The sequence below is a fragment of the Lepidochelys kempii genome, chromosome 14 (genome assembly GCF_965140285.1).
Source record: "Lepidochelys kempii isolate rLepKem1 chromosome 14, rLepKem1.hap1, whole genome shotgun sequence".
In the NCBI taxonomy this organism is placed as follows: Eukaryota; Metazoa; Chordata; order Testudines; family Cheloniidae; genus Lepidochelys; species Lepidochelys kempii.
Window position 1 is genome coordinate 18,019,169 of NC_136393.1, and position 24,216 is coordinate 18,043,384.

Below are 24,216 nucleotides of genomic sequence, written 5' to 3' on the forward strand. Positions count from 1 at the left end.
TCCTGAAGATGCGAGCATCATGCACCTTTCCCGGCCATCCCACGTTGATGTTGGTGAAACGTCCCTTGTGATCCACCAGAGCTTGCAGCACTATCGAAAAGTACCCCTCGAGGTTTATGTACTCGGCGGCTTGGTGCTCCGGTGCCAAGATAGGGATATGGGTTCCGTCTATAGCCCCACCACAGTTAGGGAATCCCATTGCAGCAAAGCCATCCACTATGACCTGCACATTTCCCAGGGTCACTACCCTTGATATCAGCAGATCTTTGATTGCGTGGGCTACTTGCATCACAGCAGCCCCCACAGTAGATTTGCCCACTCCAAATTGATTCCCAACTGACCGGTAGCTGTCTGGCGTTGCAAGCTTCCACAGGGCTATCGCCACTCGCTTCTCAACTGTGAGGGCTGCTCTCATCTTGGTATTCATGCGCCTCAGGGCAGGAGAAAGCAAGTCACAAAGTTCCATAAAAGTGCCCTTACGCATGCGAAAGTTTCGCAGCCACTGGGAATCGTCCCAGACCTGCAACACTATGCGGTCCCACCAGTCTGTGCTTGTTTCCCGAGCCCAGAATCGGCGTTCCACAGCATGAACCTGCCCCATTAGCACCATGATGCATGCATTGGCAGGGCCCATGCTTTCAGAGAAATCTGTGTCCATGTCCTGATCACTCACGTGACCACGCTGACGTCGCCTCCTCGCCCGGTATCGCTTTGCCAGGTTCTGGTGCTGCATATACTGCTGGATAATGCGTGTGGTGTTTAATGTGCTCCTAATTGCCAAAGTGAGCTGAGCGGCCTCCATGCTTGCCTTGGTATGGCGTCCGCACAGAAAAAAGGCGCGGAACGATTGTCTGCCGTTGCTCTGACGGAGGGAGGGGCGACTGACGACACGGCTTACAGGGTTGGCTTCAGGGAGCTAAAATCAACAAAGGGGGTGTCTTTACATCAAGGAGTATTTCAGGCAGGACTTCACGGAGGGTTCCAATAAGAAATGGTGCACCTAAGTTATCGTTCTTATTGGAACAAGGAGGTTAGCCTGGCCTCTGATTGATACATGGCTAGATTTACCTCGCTGCACCTTCTCTGTGAGTGACTGCAGTGTGACCTAGAGGAATGAGTCCCCTAGATAGGGGAGGAGGCAAACGAGTACAAAACAAATCTGGTCTGTTTCTTGTTTTGACCCACTCCATCTATCTTTTACATCTTTGGCTGGCAGCAGACGGTGCAGAAGGACTGCATGCCATCCACATCTCATGGCTGCTCGGCAGAAGATGGTACAGTACGACTGCTAGCCATCCTCATCTCTTGCCTGCCTGGCAGAAGATGGTACAATACGACTACTAGCAATCCTCATCTCTTGCCTGCCTGGCAGAAGATGGTACAGTACGACTGCTAGCAGTCCGTATCGCCTGCCCACTCACCATAAGACGGTTCAATAGGACTGACTGCAGGACTAAAGAGAATGACCTGGTCAGGTCACTCCAAATTTAGTCCCTGCGCCCATGTCTGCCCAGGCGCTCCCAGCCGACGTGGCCAGGAGCACCTCGGACACGACGAGGACGACTACCAGTCGTATTGCACCGTCTGCTGCCAGAAGGCAATGGGTTGCTGCTTCTGTGTAGCAAAGCCGTACCGCGTCTGCCAGCACCCAGGAGACATAGGGTGACGGTTACCTGAGCGGGCTCCATGCTTGCCGTGGTATGGCGTCTGCACAGGTAACTCAGGAAAAAAGGCGCGAAATGATTGTCTGCCCTTGCTTTCACGGAGGGAGGGAGGGAACGGGGGCCTGACGATACGTACCCAGAACCACCCGCGACAATGTTTTAGCCCCATCAGAGTGCTCCATTGTGACTGCTCTGGACAGCACTCTCAGATGCCCGATTGTTTGCCATTGCTCTGACACCGGGAGGGGTGACTGAGGACACGGCTTACAGGGTTGGCTTCAGGGAGCTAAAATCAACAAAGGGGGTGTCTTTACATCAAGGAGTATTTCAGGCAGGACTTCACGGAGGGTTCCAATAAGAAATGGTGCACCTAAGTTATCGTTCTTATTGGAACAAGGAGGTTAGCCTGGCCTCTGATTGATACATGGCTAGATTTACCTCGCTGCACCTTCTCTGTGAGTGACTGCAGTGTGACCTAGAGGAATGAGTCCCCTAGATAGGGGAGGAGGCAAACGAGTACAAAACAAATCTGGTCTGTTTCTTGTTTTGACCCACTCCATCTATCTTTTACATCTTTGGCTGGCAGCAGACGGTGCAGAAGGACTGCATGCCATCCACATCTCATGGCTGCTCGGCAGAAGATGGTACAGTACGACTGCTAGCCATCCTCATCTCTTGCCTGCCTGGCAGAAGATGGTACAATACGACTACTAGCAATCCTCATCTCTTGCCTGCCTGGCAGAAGATGGTACAGTACGACTGCTAGCAGTCCGTATCGCCTGCCCACTCACCATAAGACGGTTCAATAGGACTGACTGCAGGACTAAAGAGAATGACCTGGTCAGGTCACTCCAAATTTAGTCCCTGCGCCCATGTCTGCCCAGGCGCTCCCAGCCGACGTGGCCAGGAGCACCTCGGACACGACGAGGACGACTACCAGTCGTATTGCACCGTCTGCTGCCAGAAGGCAATGGGTTGCTGCTTCTGTGTAGCAAAGCCGTACCGCGTCTGCCAGCACCCAGGAGACATAGGGTGACGGTTACCTGAGCGGGCTCCATGCTTGCCGTGGTATGGCGTCTGCACAGGTAACTCAGGAAAAAAGGCGCGAAATGATTGTCTGCCCTTGCTTTCACGGAGGGAGGGAGGGAACGGGGGCCTGACGATACGTACCCAGAACCACCCGCGACAATGTTTTAGCCCCATCAGAGTGCTCCATTGTGACTGCTCTGGACAGCACTCTCAGATGCCCGATTGTTTGCCATTGCTCTGACACCGGGAGGGGTGACTGAGGACACGGCTTACAGGGTTGGCTTCAGGGAGCTAAAATCAACAAAGGGGGTGTCTTTACATCAAGGAGTATTTCAGGCAGGACTTCACGGAGGGTTCCAATAAGAAATGGTGCACCTAAGTTATCGTTCTTATTGGAACAAGAAGGTTAGCCTGGCCTCTGATTGATACATGGCTAGATTTACCTCACTGCACCTTCTCTGTGAGTGACTGCAGTGTGACCTAGAAGAATGAGTCCCCTAGACAGGGGAGGGGGGGATGCAAATGAGTACAAAACAAATCTGGTCTATTTCTTGTTTTGATCCACTCCATCTATCTTTTACATCTTTGGCTGGCAGCAGACGGTGCAGAAGGACTGCATGCCATCCACATCTCATGGCTGCTCGGCAGAAGATGGTACAGTACGATTGCTAGCAGTCCGTATCGCCTGCCCGCTCACCATAAGACGGTTCAATAGGACTGACTGCAGGACTAAAGAGAATGACCTGGTCAAGTCACTCCAAATTTAGTCCCTGTGCCCATGTCTGCCCAGGCGCTCCCAGCCGACGTGGCCAGGAGCACCTCGGACATGACGATGACGGCCACCAGTCGTACTGTACCGTCTGCTACCACAAAGCAAGGGGTTGCTGCTACTGTGTAGCAATGCCGTACCGCGTCTGCCAGCACCCAGGAGACATAGGGTGACGGTTACCTGAGCGGGCTCCATGCTTGCCGTGGTATGGCGTCTGCACAGGTAACTCAGGAAAAAAGGCGCGAAACGATTGTCTGCCCTTGCTTTCACGGAGGGAGGGAGGGAACGGGGGCCTGACGATATGTACCCAGAACCACCCGCGACAATGTTTTAGCCCCATCAGGCATTGGGATCTCAACCCAGAATTCCAATGGGCAGCGGAGACTGTGGGAACTGTGGGATAGCTACCCACAGTGCAACGCTCCGGAAGTCGACTCTAGCCTCGGTACTGTGGAATCGCTCCGCCGAGTTCATGCACTTAATGCTCTTAGAGCATTTTCTGTGGGGACACACACACTCGAATATATAAAACCGATTTCTAAAAAAACCGACTTCTGTAAATTCGACCTTATTCCGTAGTGTAGACATACCCTTAGTTTTGTTAACACCCATTTAAGTCAGGAGAGGAAAGATGTCTTTGTGAAAGTTTCAGATGTCCCTGTCTCTTCAACTGAGGGCTAAGAAAACTTCCATTCCTGGGCCTCCAAAGAGGTCTCTGGATCTCCAAATAACCCTCCTGTGAAACCTGGGAAGATAAGACTTGATATTCCAGATATTTTAAAGGTAAAAACACAAGCAGAAATAAATCCAATTAACCTCCCTTTCCTCAACTTTCAGGCTTTCTTTATACACTTGATAGAAGGAAAAAACAGGTAGAAACCCAAATATTGTTGTTTTACAGGTCACCTTTTAGTTAAAGTTTCTTCCATATATTTCACATACCCCAATGTTCTTTACAAAATGAGGAATTAGGGTCCCATCCAACATCCACTATAGTCAATGGGCTTCTTTCTACTGCTATCAATGGACACTGAAGCATACTCTCAAGTACAAGTAGAGCAGTGGCCATGTGCAGGTAAATGCAGCAACCATTATGCATATGAACTTCGACTTAATACAAACCTTAGACACGTCATTCAGGGTTGGGAAGTTGGCCCAGACACAAGGGTTATCTTTTCTAAAATGTATGATGAGTTCTATAGCTCTACCTACATTTGAGAGGTGGGCAGAGGGGACTTTGGTTTAATGACTCATAGGAAGGATAGCACCTCTAATTGTAACATTCTGGATCCCTGTTACCACACTGCCGTGTCAGCAATGGATGTACAATAGGGGACATCATATGATCAGGTATAAGTCCACAAGAGACAGGTCTTTTGGAGCCAATAGATTTTATCTGCTCACACTCTATATTTATTCACCCCTTCAGAATTAAAATGAGGTTAAGGATAGCAGTTCTCATGAGGATGATGAAGGGGTGGCTTTGGTGGAAACTACTGTGAAATCTCCCTGAATGCTGTGAGTTAGGGCAGACATTGAACAAGTTACATCCTGGGACCAGTCATTCACTTCTAGCCTGTCCCAAATTTAATTCAAGATCTCCCTTTGCTCTTATGCACATCCTCACCTTTCTTCAATCCCCACATAGAATTTATACTTCTCCACTCTGGAAGCAGCCTGCAGTTCATTAAATATCTTAAAGGTGCTAATGATTTTTTTAAAACTGTCTAATGTTTTTCCAGCTCATTTCCTGCTGCTATCACCCCAAATCCGGTGGGCAGTAATGACATGTCTGAGGCAGAAAATGGGATTATGATGAACAGAGTGAATGCTGTTGAAATATGGGCTACATTAAACATTTGCAGACTCTCTCTCTCTCCTCCTCCTCCCCCCCCCCTCCCCCCGCAGCAGGCTTCTGCATTGTATTCCCCTCACATTCAGGCTCCAGGTCTGTAGGCTCACCAAGAGGAAGGTAATACAGAGATAATAATAGCAAAATAGAACTGTTAGCATAAATAAAGGCGATCTTGGCTTGAGACTGGCTGAAAAAATTATGTGATGAGTCAGTTTCTATTTACCTCATCACAGGTTACTAATTCAGGGTGAAATTAACTAGGTTTGAGTGAGACTTAAGTGGTGCATAGTTCTTGTGCTGGCCCCCTGCACCGGGGAGAACGTCGCCCACTGAGATCAGCGCCAATGCTAACAGGTCACGCATGGCATTAAAGCAGTCGTGCGTGAAAAGCCTTCATAAAATGTTGCCAAAATGTTCACTATTTTTTTCTGGGTCATTACATTTTGATTTTCATGATTTTTATATGTGAAACGTCTGGGCTTGCTTTAAAACACAACAGCTCAAATTTTTGCATGTTTAAAGATGGAAATCGAGCATCAAAGGGAGAATTTTACGGAGACATTGTTATACTACTAATAATTCATTATTTGTATTGCGATCATGTCTTGAAGCCCCATTGAAGACTGCAGCCCCACTGTGTTAGGTGCCAAATATATATGTAGTAAGTAATAGGGACTGTCCAGGTCTTTATGTCCCAGTTCTGCAGAGCTGAAAATTTTACTAGACAAAATATACAAAGTGTGGGAGAAAGGAAGAAATATGATCCCCATTTAAATGGGGGAAACTAAGGCACAGAGTGATTCAATTACTTGCCTAAGGTCACACACAGGAAGACTACAGCACAGCTGGGAGTTGAACCAAGATCTTCTGTGTCTCAGTCCAGTGTCCCAATCAAAAGACCTCTCTACTGAAAGGACTGACATATCCCAATCCTAGAAGGGGAATTGGTTTAGCACCTGCCCCTTAATGAAATAAACAATTCCCCTGTGGAGGACAGGCAGCCTACACCTTTTCTTCCAGTACTGACGGATGCAGCAAGCAGGCTCACATCTCACTGTGGGTCCTGCCACAACTCACAAGTGAAGGAATCCTTATTTAGACCTTGATCCGACAATGGGATCTACTCGCAGAGTCCCAGCAAAGGGGCAGGCAGAAGCAAATCTAACTGTAGAATCAGGACATTGGTATCATTTTCTCCTCAGACTCCAGTCCACACTGGCTCACTTCCCTTCTTTCCTGTGTCTCAACCTCATCTGCATTGTGCACCCTCGGCTCTTATTATTAAGCACAAACTGATAATTTTACTGCTAATCTACCTCCACTAAGGTGTTAGAGACTGTGTGCAAATAAACTGTTGGTAAGGCTGCAAAAGTGGCTTTTATGCTAGCACAATTGTGGACTATGTGCTCCAATATAATTTAGAGAGGTCTGAAGGCTGCTTTAAATTACATCAACTGCACCAACGTGTTAAACTGGCAGCCTACAATCACTGGGGCATAAGAAAACCTCAGCCACATCCCTTTCTTGCATCTATACCCCCTATATGTGCAGCCAATGACTCAGGAACTGCTACGCTGTCTCTGCACTACTAGGCAATTCCTGTATGCTGTGGTAATTCTTTTGTGGCTAGTTATAGTAGGGTGGGGAAAAGTGGTTGCACCACAATGGAGAATCTAGGCCATGGAGTGAATTTCTTTGTCCAGTTTCCTGTTTCTGTAAATGTGTATTTTTCTGGGGTGGGTGGAAATCTCTTTATTTAAAAAGAACATATATCTTTTTTAAAAGAAACTACATTTCAAATTGTGCAACTTTTGCTCAAAATTAGGGACACTTTGGAAGACAAGATTTAGAGTGAAAACAGGGAAAATGTATGATTTTGTGTTTTCTGCCTTTTTGTGCATGAATATTTTGTAGCACCATACAAAGAAGCGCCTACCCATTGACCGCAATAGATTCGATGAGATGAATAACATTTTTTTGTTTTTGAATCTCTGCATTCCCCTACAGAATGCTAGTTTAAATGGCGGGGAAGAGAGAAAACAGCTGGCAGTTCAGAAGAAAAAAATGTTCTGAATATGCTAAGCATGTGATTATCAAAGGTTCATAGCTGAGTCGAATCAAAACCAATATCTTCCAGAACAATGAAAGGCACTTCTCAGTGAGGACTGTTCCCAGGCCAAATTTCATTTTGCAAACACCTTTCAAAAATAAAAAGGTTGTAATATTTATTTCACTTCCTTGATGTTCAAACTGGCTGAACTGATTCTGCTACATTTCTCTAAATATTTCACCTTTATACAAGAAACCAAGCCTGGAAAATTCCAGCCCAAGAAGTGAAAAGACCAGAAAGTTATGCACAAATTTAAACAGGTGTTTAGAATGGAAATCCTGCCCCCCATATCCCAGTCACTTTGCTTGTCTCATCCATCTTTTAGGTCTTGTCTTTTAGATTGTAAGCTCTCTGAGGCAGGGACTATACTCAAATATCATATGTTTGTACATCACCTAGCACAATAAGGTCCTTACCTGGTTGCCCTCTAGGTGCTACCACAAGACAAAAATTAAATGATACTAATACCCATCTTAATTATAGCAGCTGCTGCCACCTTGGTTATAATCCATATCCTAACTTCTTATTTCTGTGCTGATCAGGATTTCATGACCAAAGAGGCAAATAGGTATCTCTTGGATCCATAAACTTGCACTTCACTGTAAAAGACCTCAATAGCTGCTTAATAATTTGCAGATACATAGCTCTTTGTATCTAAAGATCTCAAAGCAAACTTAACTCATGCCTAGGAGGTACCTGAGTTTTATTAACCTGGTTAACAGATGGGGAAACTGAGGCACTGAGCACTTAATGATTCGCTCAAGATTACATAGTGAGTCTGTGGCAGAGCTATCAACAGAACTGAAGAGCTGTGATTGGTGTTAGTCAGCCAGTCTACTGCTTTCACTACCACCAGCTAGACAGCACTGCATTCTCTACATGCCAAGGCAAGGTTTTGGAAAATGCCATCCAGATTTGTGTGTGTTTTCTTGCTGGTAAACATGAAGCCAGAATTCATTGCTTGTTCTGCTAGTTACCCTTTGTTTTTAGCATACTAATTGCACTGTGTGTTTATAGGTGAATTCTGTATACAGCAAACCCCACCGGGAGAGCAAAGGGGAAACTTCAGGAACTGATGAGTCACAGAAAGCCCAGGGCAGTTAAAGTGGGAAGGGATTTTCAAATTCCTGGATCAATATAGCTCAGTGAGATTAATTTTACGTTTTAACATTTCTGAAACTGGGGTTGTTCACTGACTCAGACTCCACCAGCATGTGTGAATAGATCTCTCTATTCTCTGGATCAAATTCTGCTGTTCTTACTGACACTAAAGAGTACTTAGTACTAAGTATTAGTGCCCTTCGTACTAGACTTAATATCACAGTAAGGTACTGCTGGTAGAATCAAAACCACAGTATGTACGTTTAGCCTCTCCAAAGTTACTGAATCCTCCCTTTTTTTGGCTATGATGATGATTATGGTAGCACCTTGAAGCCCTTATTATATCCGGCACTTTACAAACAGATAGTGAAAGACAGTCCCTGATCTGAAAAGCTTACAATCCAAACAGACAAGGCAGACAAAGGGGTGGGCATGGGAAATAGAGGGTCTGAGAGGTGAAGCAATTTGCCCAAGGTCACAGAGTAGATCAGCAGTATAGCCAAGAATAGAAGCCTGTCTCCTGAATCCCAGTCCAGTGCCCTACCCAACAGACCATACTGCCTTCCGATCTGTTCCTGACTAAGGGCCCAGTCCTGCAAATACTTATTCCTGAGTATAGTGCTGTAGTCTCATCCACTTCAATGGAAACACTTGCAGTTGTAAGCACTACATTCCGCAATACATGTTTGCAGGATGAGGCCCAGCATTATTACTCTTCTGCCAGACCCTCTGAGTAGCAATGCATGCAATGAGGAAGCTGATTTGAGTTCATTCCCATTCACATGATGCCTCTTGCTCAAAAGTGCTGAACAATAATAGACATAAAAAGGAGTAATGATAAATAAATAAATAAATACAAACCACGAAGCTCCCAAGTGCTTCACAATTGCTGCAGCCCACGCTTTCCAGCCCAGTGTGTTTGTGAACCTGCTCCGGAGCCCATGCCAGCAATGTTAATCTGCACCCAGATCCATTAACCGGAATGCCAGATCTGACCTTCGCAGCTCTGGGGAAGTTTGGATCCAGATTTGATTCCAAGTGTGAGTGTCACGGCCTGTTCCCCTCTCCAGATAGGAGTGTTTATAAGAAGTCTCCCTGGAATGAGCAATGACTTGAGGATGAAAGGGTGAGAGGTGGCCTTTTCCAGACCTTCCTAACATCAGCTGGGAATTTCTGAGTTGTCTAGAATTTAAAAGAAATTGCAGTCACAAACTTACCAACAGAGTCTCACCTTCGAAGCACACTCCCAGAGAAAAGAGTGAGCCTAAGTTAACTAAATAATCCTGTGTTCTTTACACACACACACACACACACACACACACACACACACACACACACACACACACACACACACACACACGAGAGGGTCAATGCATGTATCTCTTCTGCATATGCAAATCGGAGAACAAAATGGCTGCTGTCTATGCAGGCAAGCAGGATTCTTAGAAATGTCAAGGTGCAATAGACACAAAACAGGCCCAGCTCATTATGAACCGTGTTCTTTGAATTATGACAACCAACACATGGATGTATATCAACAAATCAAACCAAGGTACAGGTGCATGGCTTGTGCTCCATAAAAAAGAGAGTGCAACCAAATACCATTGCATAGTGAAGCATGAAAGTGGTGAGATAAGGAATGTTATCTGGAAACTCCTGAGTGACTACTATGAATGGCAGTGACTGGGATGCCAAAATTTAAAACCACCCTGCACAGCTATGCAAAGCCGACCCACACCAGCCCCCCCCAAGTCCCCACCGATCTAAAACCTCTGACCTGGTTTGTGAAGGTTCACCAGCCCTTCAAGTCAGTCTCTGCAACTTGGTGCAGATTTATGGATTTACACTGAAATCATATGAAAGCTGGAGTTTGGCATGGTCTCAGAGCCACAGTCCTGTTTTGAAGTCTGTTTACTTTAAAAACGGATCTTTTTATTGCCTCCAGGCGATAAAAAGGATGCCGTGCATTTTTAAAAACATAACAACCTTGCTTTAAGTTCATTTTAAATCCTAAATGGAAAATTATATTTATTCATTAATCTTCATGCTTAAGAGCTCAGTGAAGGAAATATGCTTCCCAAACACAAACTCGGTTTAGAGAACTTCAGGATTGCATGGTAAAGCACACCAAAGTCAGATGTCAAAATATTAAAGTTATGTGAGAATACAAGAAAATATTATTATGATTATTATTTATTTATTATTTGCAATAACTGCTCAGCAGCCACAGTCATGGCTTAGACCTCTGTTGTGCTAGGTACTGTACATGTACGCAATTAAAGATGTGCTCTGCCTCAAAGATCTTACAGTCTCAACATATGATGAGAGACAACAGTTGGATACCACACATGGCGGGAAGGAGGAGGTAACCTGCCATGATGATATTTAGTGTAATAAGCAGCAGTCACAGCACGCTAGCTGCCTAGCTGTTTTGCCATTTTTCCAGTCTTCAATACCCACGTAGCATGTGGAAGTATATTCGTCAATCCTGGATAATCACATTATTTTCATTATTACAATGGCTCACCTAAATCTTAAGCTTAAGGGTTTAAACCATGCTCTAATTACTATGGACTAGGAAGTTTTGCTCCTTCCTCTGAAGCATCAGGAGCTGGCCACTGTCGGAGACAGAAAAATGTACTAGGTGGACTTTGGGTCTGGTCCAGTCTGGCATTTTTTATGTTCCTAGTATTTCCTTACTGACACTTTTTCCAAAGGGCACTTCTCTCCACAATAAATATTTCAATACTCTAAGGCTAGCAACAGCCTTGTACTATATATTTTCTTTTCAACCAGCAGGAACACCTTCCTTTGGTGCTGTTCAGCAGAATAGCTTGTGAACTATGATGCAAAGCTAATTTCCTTGTGCATACATGCACAGTGCAGCTTTCCTTAAGTCCATTTCAGGGTGTGAGTCAGGTAATTCAAGAGATAACATAGTTGCAAACATGTGTACTTCTGCTGTATACTGTTCATGTGGATGACATTCCTGGATTTTGTCTGGCATACGCAATACTACAACAGTAATTACACATGGGATTCTAGGATTGCAGAAAAAATGTATAAACTTATATTGCATTATCTGAGTAATTTAAAACTGCCATACTGCATTCACACAAGGAGGCAGAGTTAACTTTGGGATTTCCTGAGCTGCAAGCACAACTTTAACTTCAACATTTACTGTCTTTTGCAACCAATTACGAATGACATTGTGGAGAAAGGTGTGTTCCTTACAATGACTAGTGGCTATTACTAACGTTGACTTTGACTGAGTGAATATAGCAGATGTCTTGCTCTTCAATCAGTTGCATCATATTGGGGATAGTTGGTCAGTTCTTGGCATTATTACTTTAAGTTTTCTGTCTGACCAGAATGGAATTAGTCAGTGATCGGAAAAGTGAGGCCTTGGTAAACACTGGCTACTGCCAGATATAGTGCTGGCTTTTCACACACAAGATCTGCCAAAATACTTCACTAACTCCCCTGCTAGTCCAATCCTGGGGATCAACAGTCTCACAATCCTGGCCTACATCACTACTGCTATTACCATGCTAAGATCTCACATAACAATGTACTGCCAATGCACTTTGGAACATCTACACTGCAGCTGGGACTGTACTTCCCAGCCGGGGTAAGCAGATGTGCTAGCTCTCCTCAAGCTAGCATGCTAAAAATAGCAGTGTAGCTGTGGGAATGGGTAGCACAAGTGGCTGCGTGGGATTGTCTTCTGCCTGGACCCCTAGGTACATACTCAGGCAGCTAGCCTGAGCCCATGCCCATGGTAGGAAGGACGCTCCCAGCTGCAGTAGCAATGTACCCTCAGATCTGGTAGTGGGCTCTCACACAGTTCTGCTAACCATGCCTGGCAAACCATTGTCTACTTTTATCACTGTGGCAGCAACTGGTTGGACATTTTGCTATTTTTACAGCAGTGAGGAGGCAATGGTTCACTATTGCTCTAGTGCTATCATTCCTGCTAAGGAAGCTTTCTTACCAGTATACACTTCCAATATAATATCAGCATATTCCTGCTAAAAATCAGAAGCGTTGTAAGACTTAATGCTCACCTACTTGACACCATTGTGTGCGTGTTCTCCCAACGTCACAATAAGAACTGATTTAAATCTATTGTATGCCTGGGGGTAAAATCATCCCCTGAGAAACACTTTCAGGACCTCATTGTGCTAGGTGCTGTACAAACACATACCAAGAGACAGTTCTTACCCCGAAGAGCTTACAGTCTAAATACAAGACAAAGGGTGGGAGGGGAGACAGAGAGCTGAAGGGGCTTTTCTGAGGGCACACAGCTGGTCAGTGGCAGAGCCAGGAAAATAATTTAGGTCTCCTGAGCCCCAACCCAGGGTGCTCTGCATTAGATCATGATGCCTCTCCATTAAATTTAAAAATGACCATGCTGGGCCCCACTCCTGTAATCAGAACCACATAGGTAGACCCATGGGCTCCATGCTGGTACAGGGATCCATTCTGTCAGCACGAGTAGCCTCATTGAATTCAGTGAGTCTGCTCATGTGAGAAAGGTTAACCACATGCACAAGTGTTTGCCGGATGGGGACCCTGGTTTGCAATGAGTTGCTTGATTATAAGAAAAACAAAATAAAAAAACATTCTTGCCCTCCCTGCAGAGAAACAACGCCCTCAGTCCTCCTCCCGCTCCCAGTGTACTTGGATTACACTTTTTTTAAAACGCACTTTTTCTTAGATGTGGGAGGAGGGTTCTTTGAGCTCTCATGCGTTCAATGCTATATTGTACTGTTGCTGCTTTCAACACATTTCACTCAGTTAAACAGTAACTGATGACATTTACACACTTAAATACTTAGGTGCTCTCATCATGGATTTTTAAATCTATAAAGACAAGCATACAGCAATGCCTCTCACTCACTCACTCACAACCAACCTTTGTGTGAGATATCAAAGCAGTAACGCGTGCCAGCAAAACTGCAACCAGCCTATCACAGGTTCATCAGGTTTCAATGGCCTTGAGCAACTCTGTGTGCAGCGGTCTTCAGACAAGGAATTTATTAAACTTTCCCACAGCCTGACAGGCTTCTCTCTCTTCCTCCTGCCCATCGCCCTCAACCTCTTTCCTTCTGACAAATGGGTTCTGCCAATCTTATGCTTTTAAAATTTATTTATTTATTTTCTCTCTCTCTCTCTCTCTTTTTTAATCTTATCACTGGCTACTAGAGTGTGACTACTCAAGCATCTGTTTGAGGAAAACCCATTAAAGTGCCATCTTAAAAAAAAAAAAAGGCAGCAAGCTATATAGCCCATTAGTGACTAGTTCAGCCTTATTATACTACATTGCTTGATATGACTAGCTTTGCATACATATAACACATACTAAATTGTTCCTTTATTTATTTATTTGGCTAGCCTAGTTTAGGCTTTGTATGGTGCCCTGTAATAAATTTAATGTTTCAGACAATAGCTTGTTGCCTCTAGCAGCCTGCCCCTTTCATAATCCAGCACTGCTAAAAGCATCTGCTTTGCTTGCCACTTCCTATCAATGAACTGGATCGTTATAGTGACGCCAGCTAGTGCGGCTACAGTTAAGGTGCTGTCAGTTTCCATTTGAGAGAATAATGCTCCCTCTGCTCCTCAAACTCCTACATTTGCCATCCTTTATAGTGTAGCTGTAAAAATTTGCACTAGACTGAGACACTTTCTCTCTTCCTCTCAACAGACTGTGTGCAAATACATAATGTATATGTACACTGAAATACATACATATACAGTGATGTAATATATGTGCAATATATGTATATAAATAGTATTTCTGTGTATGTATGAATACATGTAACTGTGATGTATTACTTATGTACATGTGTGTGCATGCATGTATCTATGTATTGTGACAGGGTCGGGCCAGATGGCTACAGGAGAGTGATCCTATTGGGATCCGGGAAGCGCTAAAGAATCCCCCCCCTGCAGCCTAAGAGGGGGATCCACAGGACCTGGACACCAAATGAGTATGGGGGACAACTAATGAAATAACAGGGACAGGAGTGTGGTCAAAAGGTCAAACGAAGGGAACCAGACGGGGACACTGAGCAGAGAACCCCGGACAGCGTCCACTGCTCCTCAAAGGCGTCAAGGGAGTCAGTGGACACCGCCCAGAGGAACTCTGCCCGGATACGTGAATGGACGGAGGATCGGAAATAGGCCCCACAGTCAAAGGAGCCTCCATTGGCCAACTACAGGAGAGTGATAGAAGGAAGCTACATTAGCCCCAGGTTAAGTAGGTCCCTTTTCCCTGGGTAAGGTAACAAGGAAGGTTCCAGAACAATCAGGAACTTTCTGGAAACAATTAAGGCAGACAGGCTGATTAGAACACCTGCAGCCAATCAAGAAGCTGCTAGAATCAATTAAGACAGGCTAATCAGGGCACCTGGGTTTAAAAAGGAGCTCACTTCAGTTTGTGATGTGCATGCGAGGAGCTGGGCACACGAGGCGCAAGAAGCTGAGAGTAGGAAGGCATACTACTGGAAGACTAAAAAGTACAAGCATCATCAGACATCAGGAGGAAGGTCCTGTGGTGAGAATAAAGAAGGTGTTGGGCGGAGGCCATGGGGAAGTAGCCCAGGGAGTTGTAGCTGTCACACAGCTGTTACAGGAGCCACTGTAGACAGCTGCAATCCACAGGGCCCTGCGCGGAACCCGGAATAGAGGGTGGGCCCGGGTTCCCTCCATCCCCCCAACTCCCTACTTGATACCGGAGGAATTGAACTGGACTGTGGGTTCCACCAGAGGGGAAGGTCTCTGGCCTGTTCCCTGATCCACTAGGTGGATCAGCAGAGACTGCGGGGATTGTTCTTCTTCCTTTTCCCCAGGCTGGCCAGTGATGAGGCTAACTGAGTGAACGGCAGATTTGAGCCACGAAAGTGGCCAAACTGAGGGCTGCCGTGAACCTCAGAGGTGAGCAAATCCGCCAATAAGCGCAGGACCCACCAAGGCAGAGGAGGGACTTTGTCACAGTATACAAACCTACAGAGGGAGAAAACATTTTAAATTAGGCTTGGAAGGAATAGATTTTTATGAGTAAATGTCCATTTCACTGTACATACACATACCAACTAAAATATTTCCATTAATAATAATAGAAATGCACAGATAAGCACAATAAGAAAAATGCTGCTTGAGAACTTATTAGAGTTTGCTTTAAGGATATTTGTTTTGTATATTTTGACATGTCATGTTGACAATTTAAATTTTGTACCTTGTTCTATGTTTGTCTAATTCTGAACTTCACGCTCCAGAGTGATAGGATCTAATAAAATATTATGGACCAGATCCTCAGCTGGAGTACGCTGGCATAGCTCCACTGATTTTGTTGGACTTACACCAATTTACATGAGTTGGATCTGGCCCTAAAAGGCTCTTTTGGCAGGTAGCATTTGGCAATCAGTCCTGTGCACACAAATACCGTTTAAACAACATCAGGGAAGACAGCGAAGACACATTTTGGAATTGTGGTGCACCCTACTTGTGTCCTGCATTAAATTACTGTCATTATAATTAACTATTACTGTTTATTATCCCTTATGGTCCAAAGTGTGAAAGGTGCAGCAAAGAACCACATGGACCCTGTCCTAATGAGACAAATAGCTAACAAAGTATAGGTTTTTTGGGGGAAAAAAGCCTAAATACATACACCACCTTGCACTCTGAACTTGAAACAGCTGTGAAGGGACAATGCAGGGCTGTGTTTTAACCCTTACAACTTCTCCCAAGAGAGATCTTCCCCTTCATTCTTTGTGGGGGGTTTTAATATTGGTATAATCCCCCTAACACTGAAATATCTGAAGTCCCTGAATTCCTATGCATACTGCGCGTGCTGCATTAAATCCTCCTGTGACAAGCTCAGCAGGATGAGATGAGGTTGCAGAGTCTCCACTTCTCCCTGCATTCCCTTGCTTGTGTGAGGAGTGAGACTCTCAGTGTGTCCTTGACGCTGTTTTTTGCAGCTCTATTTGCAGCATGCTCATGCCCTTTCAATCCACAACCCACCCACCCACTCTCTTCCCTTCTTTTCTTCTTCTCCTTTCTGTGCAGCTACTGCAGCAACATTTGGCAACAGCCAACATGAATGGGCTGCTAGAGATGAAGCATTTCTCTCCCTCTACCGCCAGACTGACCCCTCTTGGTCCTCAACTCTCTCATACACAATGTAACAGCGTCTTGGAATGGCTCAGAGCAGAACCATAGTAGTGAGATGAGGATTGGGGGTATGGAAGAGACTTTTCCTGCTCTCATCCACAATCCTTCAAAATGTAACGAAAACATTATTTATTTTCTTTTTCAGGCAAGAGAAAGGATGGGCTGCAAAATCCAGATCCAGAATTCAAACCAATACCCGGGATGTCCTGTTGCAGAGATAGGAGTCAGCAAACAATTTTGATACAGTTTCAGGCTTGGATCCGATCTTCTCCCGCGCTTCACAATAATTCATTGGGTTGAAATCTGGGTTTGAATCCACCACCCACCTTGCACAAGAGTTCAGGGAGGTTCCATTAGGGAATGGGGAAGTATTGCTTCACATCCAAATCCAAAGAACATGCAGCAGTTGTGACACTGGCAGGCTAGGTGCCAGCTCTTGCCAAGGCTGCTGGCATTAGCTAAGAACCGACAAACTCATAGCTGGAGACCAGACAAGTTCACTTATGTGTTAGTGCTGCTCAAATAGTCTTATAAGAATGTATTTAGTGTTTAGACTCTACAGAATGTTTGTAAACTGCTGCATTCATTAATCTTATTTGTAATGTCTGTATTCCATGCCATAAGGAAAAAAAGTAAGTTTTGCTTTATATCTTTGAAAATGTTCCTTTATCCAACCACGGAGGGACAGTGGAAGGACTCACTGCCTAATGGAGACTGAAGCTTGAGTGAGGGCTAGTTGGCTGAGACTCAACCCTGACACAGCTCAAATTATGACTACAGGATGGGGAAACTAATTGGAACAAATGGCAGAAATTATATCAGAATCCCTCTTAACAAGCTAATCGTGTTGTTTGTTTTCAGATTTCATAACCTAGCAGGTCTGCATTGCATCTCAAGTAAAAGCCATTGGCAAGAGCTCAGTACCAGGCAAACTGGTTGAAACTATAGTAAACAGAATTAGGAGACACATAGATGAACAGGATGTGTTGGGGAAGAGTCAGCACGGCTTTTGTAAAGGGAAATCATGCCTCATCAATCTATTAGAATTACTTGAGGGGGTCAACAAACATGTGGACAATGATGATCCAGTGGATATAGCGTACTGAGACTTTCAGAAAGCCTTTGACAAGGTTTCTCACCAAAGAGTCTTAAGCAAAGTAGGGAGTCATGGGATAAGAGGGAAGGTTCTCTCATGGATTAATTACTGGTTAAAAGGAAACAAAGGGCAGGAATATATGGTCAGTTTTCACAGTGGAGAGAAATCGGTAGCAAGGATCTGTACTGGGACCAGTGCTGTTGAACATATTCATAAACGATCTGGAAAAAGGGGTAAACAGTGAGATGACAAAATTTGCAGACTATGCAAAATTACTCAAGAAAGTTAAATCCAAAGCTGACTGTAAAGAGTTACAAAGGGATCCCACAAAACTGGGTGACTGGGTAACAATATAACAGATGAAATTCAATGTTGATAAATACAAAGTAATGCACATTGTAAAACATAATCCCAGCTATACATACAAAATGATGGGGTCTAAATTAGCTGTTGCCACTCAAAAGAGATCTTGAAGTCATTGTGGATAGTTCTCTAAAAATATCTGTTCAACATGCAGCAGCAGACAAAAAAAGCTAACAGAAGGTTAGGAACCATTAGGAAAGGATAGATTATAAAACAGAAAATATCATCATGCCACTATATAAATCCATGGTACACCCACACCTTGAATACTGCATGCAGTTCTGGTTGCCCTATCTCAAAAAAAGATATATTAGAATTGGAAAAAGAGAAGGGCAATGAAAATGATTAGGGGTATAGAACAGCTTCCATAGTAGGAGAGATTAAAAAGTCAGAGACTGTTTATTTTAGACAAGGGATGACTGAGGGGGGATATGAGAGAAGTCTATGAAATCCTGAATGGTGTGGAGAAAGTAAATAAGGAAGTGTTGTTTACCCTTTTACATAACACAAGAACTAGACGTCACCCAATTAAATTAATAGGCAGCAGGTTTAAAACAAACTTAAGGAAGTTCTTCTTCACATAATGCATAGCCAACCTGTGGAACTTGTTGCCAGGGGATGTTGTGAAGGCCAGAAGTATAATTGTGTTAAAAAAATAATGAGATACGTTCATGGAGGATAGGCCCATAAATAGCTATTAGCCAAGATGGTCAGGGACAATAAAATAAAATAAAGCCCCAGACTTCTGTGCCATTCCAAAGATTCAGTAATCTGGCTATGACAGGCAGAGCAAGCCACATTTCTGACAGTCATACAGCTCAGGAAAACAAACTTTATTCCACTGCAGACCATAGTGAAACCCTTTGCATGTCTCTGATCTCACTGATGTTTTTCCTGTATAAGCCACTTCCCACAGCCATAGAGAGACACAATATTTACCCCCCACATCACACTAATTAAAAGATTGCACATGTAGAACAAAAGGTCAGCACCTGAAATAAAATGATTATAAAATAGGAAGGTGCATGGGCCACTAGAGCAGGTGACTGTAAGTCAGGACCCCAGTGTTCAGTTCTTAGTTCTGCAATTGACTCATTGTCTGATCTTGAGGAATTCACTCAGCCTACCTGTGCTTCAGTTCTCCACCTGTAAATTGGGCTGAATGTTTACACACCTCTCACCTGAATGGAGAACTCTGCTTTTGAATAGTGCGTTGTATGCACAAAGCACATAACATAAACCCTCCGCAATGGCTTCTAGGTGAAGTTCCAGTTGCTAGTTTCAGCCTACAAAGCTCTAAAAGGTTTGGGTTCCAGTTATGCGATGCACTACCTCTCTCCCTGGCCCATCCTGCTATGACAGGAGATCAGTGAAGGTGCTCAGGCTGGACACACTTGAAATAATGGAGGGTTTGTAGGCTGGACATTCTCTCTGAAAGATTATGGAATCTGGGTTAGCGTTTCTCTCTTTGGTACCTTCTGGACACACTGCAAAGCTCATCTTTTCTCACGGGCATTAAGGGAGATTGGAGATCAAGAGCTGGGGGGACTGGAGACCGACAGTGACGAGGGGGGACAGGTGTCTGAAGACATGGTTGTGCAGTAGTCTTGTGGGAGAGTCTGTTAACTGGAACATGTGTGATTGGAATAACTAATGCACTTGAGAATTGGCGCAAACAAATTAGGGCTGGAATTTTTGAAAGTGCCTAAGGGAACTGGATGCCTACCTTCCTTAGGTCTTTGGGAAATTCCAGCTCAAATGGTTAACAAGAAGATCTCCTCTTCCCTTCAGGCCTCTTCCTAGATTTACTAGACACATCTCTCTTTAAGTACTGTGGAAAGGGGAGTTGTGTTCCCCGTTCTTATTCCCCTTCAATGGGAAACCTGAACGCCTTATCTTCTGGCCAGGAGGCAAGAGTGCCAGCATCAGAACCACCCCAACATTTAACAAGTATCTCTCCACCATTCTTGTTCTTTATATTATGAAGAAATAAGCTGGCATTTCTTTGATCTAGGGACGCTTACAATAAGATGGATAAATACATATAATTAGCTAAGGAGAGACCAAACTCCAGTGAATACAATACATGCTGTGAGACAACCCTCCATTAAAAGCCTCCTTGTTTAAACTTCAATATTTTAGCAATAATGACAAAGAAACACCATGAAAAGCATTTATTTTTCACTTTTTATTTAATCCCCTCTAATAGGTTCATCAGATAATTCCTTTTACCTTGAATTCCCCCCCATTCCATGCCCAAATTCATGTTTCCAGCTCTCCTAGTTAAACTGGATCCCAGAGCATTACTAGCAGAGATTTTCCACTCTTGTAATCTGCATTCTCTCTTCCTACCATTGTTGTTTTATTGACCTGCACTGTACAGTACAGAACAACATACACTTGAGAGGCAACAGGGCTGTGTTCCTAGCACACACAATCCTCCCATAAGCAGTAACAAAAGAACAATTGCATTTACATAACATAGTAAAATGTATACAGAAGGGGCCTGGCCAACTACTTGTACAGGCTGACAAATTCCTCACAATTTATGTGCCCTGTTTTGCTGATCTGCTTCTCCAGCTTGGCGAGCTGCCACTGAGAAATCCATGTGAAACAGGGGGAGGGGAATCCCCACTAAAGCAGGTGCTGTATTTTATATGTGTGCATGTGTTTACACGCTTACACACACACAAACATGCACACCATTAAGAGGCTAAGGAGGGGAGTTGGGGAAATATAATATCCAGGACACACTTTAAATGTCATGTTTTCATATTTATTCCAAACCGGAAAACAGAAATAACCAGGGGCGGGGGGGGGAGGGGGATCAAGGGGTAGGAGTTGGGGGGCTGGCTTTTTTTTATTGTTCCCTTCAGAGATTAGATCTGGGCTGACCGCACACATCAGCATTCTGCACTCTCGGGGGAATTAGAGACTGAGCTTTCTCCTCCCCTCCCCCGGTAAACAGTGCTGAACTGATGATGCAACTTTCAGCTTTAATATGCCGTAGAGGCCCCAGCTAAGGTTGCATTATTATCAGCAGCAGCCTAGTATCCAGAACTGTTGTGTTGAGCAGATCCTAGAATGTCTCCCTAGAGAAGGAACAATCATTCATTTTCACTGTCTGCTAATTTAAAGATGTGAATAGAAGAAAAGTTCGATTCTGCACAGGAGGACTTAGCATTGGACACTTTGACTGATGTGTGGGTATAGAATGTAGTTACCATCAGGGCAGTGTTTCAAAGAAAATTAAGGGTCTCAATTAGTGGAAATGCATTCTACAGAGGTCCACAGATAAAGTACTAGATTGGTCTAAACAAAGCACACTGACCTGCACATGCCCTTACTTCGAATCTCCTAAACCCTCAAAGCTGGATCCAGAGCCAAATGTCACATATGGCTCCTATCTTTATGATCGGATGGACCAAAATAATGGATCCATGCATGCCCTCATGAACTCTGGAGTGTTCGAAATCCAGACCCAAATTTTGTGGCTTGGGTCTATTAATAATGAAACACTGAAAACATTGAAGTCAATGGGCCAAGTGTGCATAGTCTCACTAGACTTGATTCTCATTTACAATAAAGCCACTTTGCACCACTCTGGCAGTATAATGTGGCCTTACAAGACGTGTAAATGTAATTTATGTCCACTTTAAGACCCCTTTATACTGACAAAGTGGTGCCAAGGGGCCTTAGTGACAAGAGAATCAGGTCCAATGAGACTATTCATAGCCGTAAGAACTACACTGGGTAGCAAGTGTTTGCGGGATCAGACTCGCATACAGTACTGATAGGCCCAAATCCAGATTCTGTCCTGTTTTTATTCAGTCCTTACTCAGGGATACTGTGTTCCTGAATTTGTGCTAAGCAAAAACCAAGTAAGGAATCAAAGATTTGGCCTAGTTAAACTAGTCTCTAGATTAATTTACTGTGTAGTCCTTAGGGTACTCATACAGGTGCATTGAAAATAATGTTATTTCCACAAGAGCTTTATCATTGCTGTGTTATTGCCACAGTAACCATGTCGTTACAATCAAATTTGTATCACCATAAGAAAGTGGTTCCTTAGAAATTAAACAGCATTCCCCAATGGGATAATTTGTCCTGCTAAATTCCCACATGCAAACAACAAAAGCCACAGGTAAATTTACTGCAGAAATTCAGACAACAGAAGACCTATTACTGTCAAACTAATGCCTACTATAGCTGCCAGAAAAAATAACAAATATAGATCAAGGGCTGAAGTTGCCTAAAGATACACATAGGTACCTAGTGAAATTTACAAAAGCACCTGAAGGAGTTAGCTGCCTAATTCCTATTGATTTAAATGGGAGTTAGATGCCTAACCTGCTTAGGTGCTTTTGTAAATTTCCCTACATGCCTATCTGCATCTTTAGGCACCTACATCTCTTTGTAAATCTAGTCTTGTCTTACTACACCAAATACCAAACACATTGATAAAGATATTTGTGCGTTGCTATCAGGGCTAAGCCATGGCGTTATAGTGTGTCCTTACCAGAGCACCTTCTTTCAGCATTGTGTGGTGAAGCAGCAACTCACCCTCAGTTTCCCAACTGCTCTTCTGCTGCTCCACACCCCCAATCTCTAATGCCTTCTGGATTGCAGAAATTTAGGTCTCTGGCTAGGTCACTTACAGTTCTACCCCTTCAGGGATTCAAAGTCCAAACCAGTATGAAGCAACATAAAGTCTTCCCTTTCCTCTGGTAGATCTGCTTGACACCAGTCTTCCCCAGTCTGACAGTAAGAGCTCCACATCTGCTCTCTCTGCCTCCTCCCCTCCAACCCCCTAACTGAACAAGGCTCTTCTTTTTTAAGCCCTTCCCTGGAAGCCTGCCTCCTGCTCCAGGTATCTCAATTTGGGCTCATTGGGCCTTCAGTAGCCCATTAACCCCTTCCTGCCTTGCGTGAAGGCTTGTGTGCCCCATTACATATGCATATTAAGATATTCTGGAAGAAATAAAATATTTCAAACCATCCTTCAGGTAGGTGTGTGTGTGTGTGTATGTATCTCTCTCTCTCTCTCTCTCTAGCTTTGAAGATCTGTGGCAGTTGGCCCAAGTAATCCACCCTCTTTGTAATCTCCCTCACATAACCAATGAAATAATAGTATACAAATTAGGTGTACAGCCAGGGAGGTGATTGGTTGAGCCATCTCACAATGGTCTAGGTCTCTTGGCATGGCATAGATACATGTCTTGCTGTCACACACATATAATGTCTTCTGCAGTTTCCACAGTATGCATCCGATGAAGTGAGCTGTAGCTCACGAAAGCTTATGCTCAAATAAATTGGTTAGTCTCTAAGGTGCCACAAGTACTTCTTTTCTTTTTGTGACGGCTATTACTCTGTTACACGGCTGTTACTCTGAAACCTGTCACACAGGTGTAATTTGTAAACTCAAAATGGCTGAGAACTTAAAAAATGGATGGTATCAGAGCATGAAACCCAGTGGTGATTCAACCTGGTGATATTCTGAATAAGATGACCTGTCAACCGTGCTTGTAACTGTTTCCATCCCTTCACACTGGCTCAGAGATTTTGGGCTTCAGAGTGACAAAGACACACAAAGTGACAAGTGACTCTTCTTTATTTATATACATAAAATCTGTGTAACCAAATGGGAAACAGGTGTTAGTCAAGGGAATCGTGTCTGATCTAGACCAGTCCACTAAATAACCAGACATCTCACAGTCTATTTACAACAGAGGTTTTCAACTGGGGCACCAGAGGGGTGTCCCCTGGGGCATGAGTCAAACTTTCTATGGGGGTCACAGCAAGCCTTCTAATTCAGAAATTTATGCCACTCGCTCAAATTTGGCCCAGCTGCCCCTTCGTCATGACCCAGTAGAAGCAGTGGTGGAGGCAGACAAGGAAGAGGACAGGGCTGGGGACCCAGGCGGGTTAGGGCTGGGCTCCCTGGGGGCTCATTCCACTCACTGCCTCAGGTTCTTCACAGAGTGCTGTTGCCTGCACTTGACCCTGTTAGTGCTGGCCTCGCATTTCAACCAGCCTGGGCCACCGAGC

At 44.3% G+C, this 24,216-nt stretch overlaps 1 protein-coding gene across 7 annotated transcripts in view; it reads right to left on the minus strand.

Moving 5' to 3' along the window:
• Positions 1–24,216, minus strand: part of LOC140897602 (uncharacterized) — a 344,323-nt gene that overhangs the window by 12,082 nt on the left and 308,025 nt on the right. For all 7 annotated transcript variants that reach the window (XM_078848412.1, XM_078848413.1, XM_078848416.1 and 4 more), the window contains one exon: positions 9,390–9,710. In XM_078848412.1, coding sequence (XP_078704538.1) covers positions 9,482–9,710 — 229 coding nt within the window. In that variant the 3' untranslated portion in view covers positions 9,390–9,481. The remainder of the gene's footprint in view (positions 1–9,389; positions 9,711–24,216) is intronic.